At 27.2% G+C, this 1,680-nt stretch overlaps 1 protein-coding gene across 1 annotated transcript in view; it reads right to left on the bottom strand.

Annotated features, from left to right (window-relative positions):
- LOC107648447 (probable 2-oxoglutarate-dependent dioxygenase AOP1) overlaps positions 1–1,680 on the bottom strand; it is a 4,910-nt gene that overhangs the window by 2,018 nt on the left and 1,212 nt on the right. The window contains exon 2 of the mRNA XM_016352308.2: positions 66–405. Coding sequence (XP_016207794.1) covers positions 66–405 — 340 coding nt within the window. The remainder of the gene's footprint in view (positions 1–65; positions 406–1,680) is intronic.

Below are 1,680 nucleotides of genomic sequence, written 5' to 3' on the forward strand. Positions count from 1 at the left end.
AATATATTTATATCTCTATCAAATTAATTAACATGCTATATATAAGTAGATAGAGGTATATATACCTTCAATATGTCACCAACAACGACCACATAGGCATTTTGGGGTATCTCCAATTGAATCCATTTTCCAGTTTTGGTTTGCACCTCAAGACCTTGCACATCATTTTGGCAAAGAATAGTTAATGTGTTTTTGTCAGTGTGAGTCACCAATCCAATTTCACCTTCTTTCTTGTTTTCTTTGCTTGGAGTTTTGTACTTCATTAGACGCAAATAAACGGTACCCTTCATTAGCATGTCTTCAATGTCAATGTAGTGCTTTGGAAGCTCATAACCCTCTTCAATCATCTTCAAGATCATGTAATTCAGTTCCAGCAACTTTGAACTTATGGAATTCATTGTCTCACTACAACATCGAATCAAAACAATTTATGTATATAACATAGATATTTTCTTTAATAAGTTGCACACATAATTGTAGGACTTTCAAAGTAAGTGTATAGTAGGGTATTTTAGTTATTTTTTATAATAAGGGTATTATAGTCATACATTTTTTATAAAAAATAATATTAATTTAGACCAGTTTAAGATTTGATTCACCATTTTTTTGGTCAACTTAATTTGTCTAGCCTAATTTTAACAAAAATAACACGAATTAATCGATTATATGTGTTAAATTTTAATTACTAAAAAATATTTATAAAAAAAAACGTTTAGACGTTTTCATCTAAATGACTCATAAATAATAATGGATTTAAATGAAGGGTTAGCTACACATGGCATGTCAACTTGTAAGGTTATCCAAGATACATAATTTCAATTTCTTTTCTGATATTTTTTATTTTGTGTCTTTATTTTTGGTATTTTTTTTTCAAATTTTATATTTAAAAAAAAGAATAAATAATAGAACTTTGATTTCGATTTTCTTTTAGCATTTTTTTTTCTCTTAACAAAATATTAAAAATTCAAACAAACGTACGTGCCATAGATTTTTTATTCCATAGAACACAAACATGCCCATCATGCAACCACTAATAGATTTATTTAGATTAAAGCTTTGTCACATGGTGAGAGAAATTTTATATTAATCAGCGTTTACTTTGCACTCTTATGTCTTTTCAGCCACCCCTCTCTTCCTAATCCAACTAATAAGCGATATATAATAAACTCATATTCATATATACGACTAAAGCCTAAATATAAAAGACTTTGTTTTTAATTAGGGGTGGGAATTCGCAAATGAGGCACAAATCAAGCAGCAAAATTAGGTTAGTTCAAACATAATTAAATTAATTAGTACGGTACAAATATTATTTACGAAAAATCATATCACTAGTAGTTTGATATGAAAGAACAAAAAATTTTCTGATATATTTAAAATGTTTGAGGGCAAAGTACTTAATCAACATCATACCTCAAACTAATGATCATAATAATATAGCAACTCTGTCAATAAGAACGAGAGGTGCTCTCTCATATATTTAAAATGTTTGATTTATTTGACAAATTTATACCCCAGAAAAACTAGTAGTTAGTTTGTCAACGTGATTTTTATGGGTATAGAACTTTTTGAAGAGTTTAGATTTTTAGTTTAATTTTGATATTCTAACCATTACAATCGTTCAATTACATCTATATTTTTAGATAATCATTTATCCAATCAATATAAAATATAGTTATT

The sequence above is a fragment of the Arachis ipaensis genome, chromosome B06, assembly GCF_000816755.2.
Source record: "Arachis ipaensis cultivar K30076 chromosome B06, Araip1.1, whole genome shotgun sequence".
NCBI classification, from domain to species: Eukaryota; Viridiplantae; Streptophyta; class Magnoliopsida; order Fabales; family Fabaceae; genus Arachis; species Arachis ipaensis.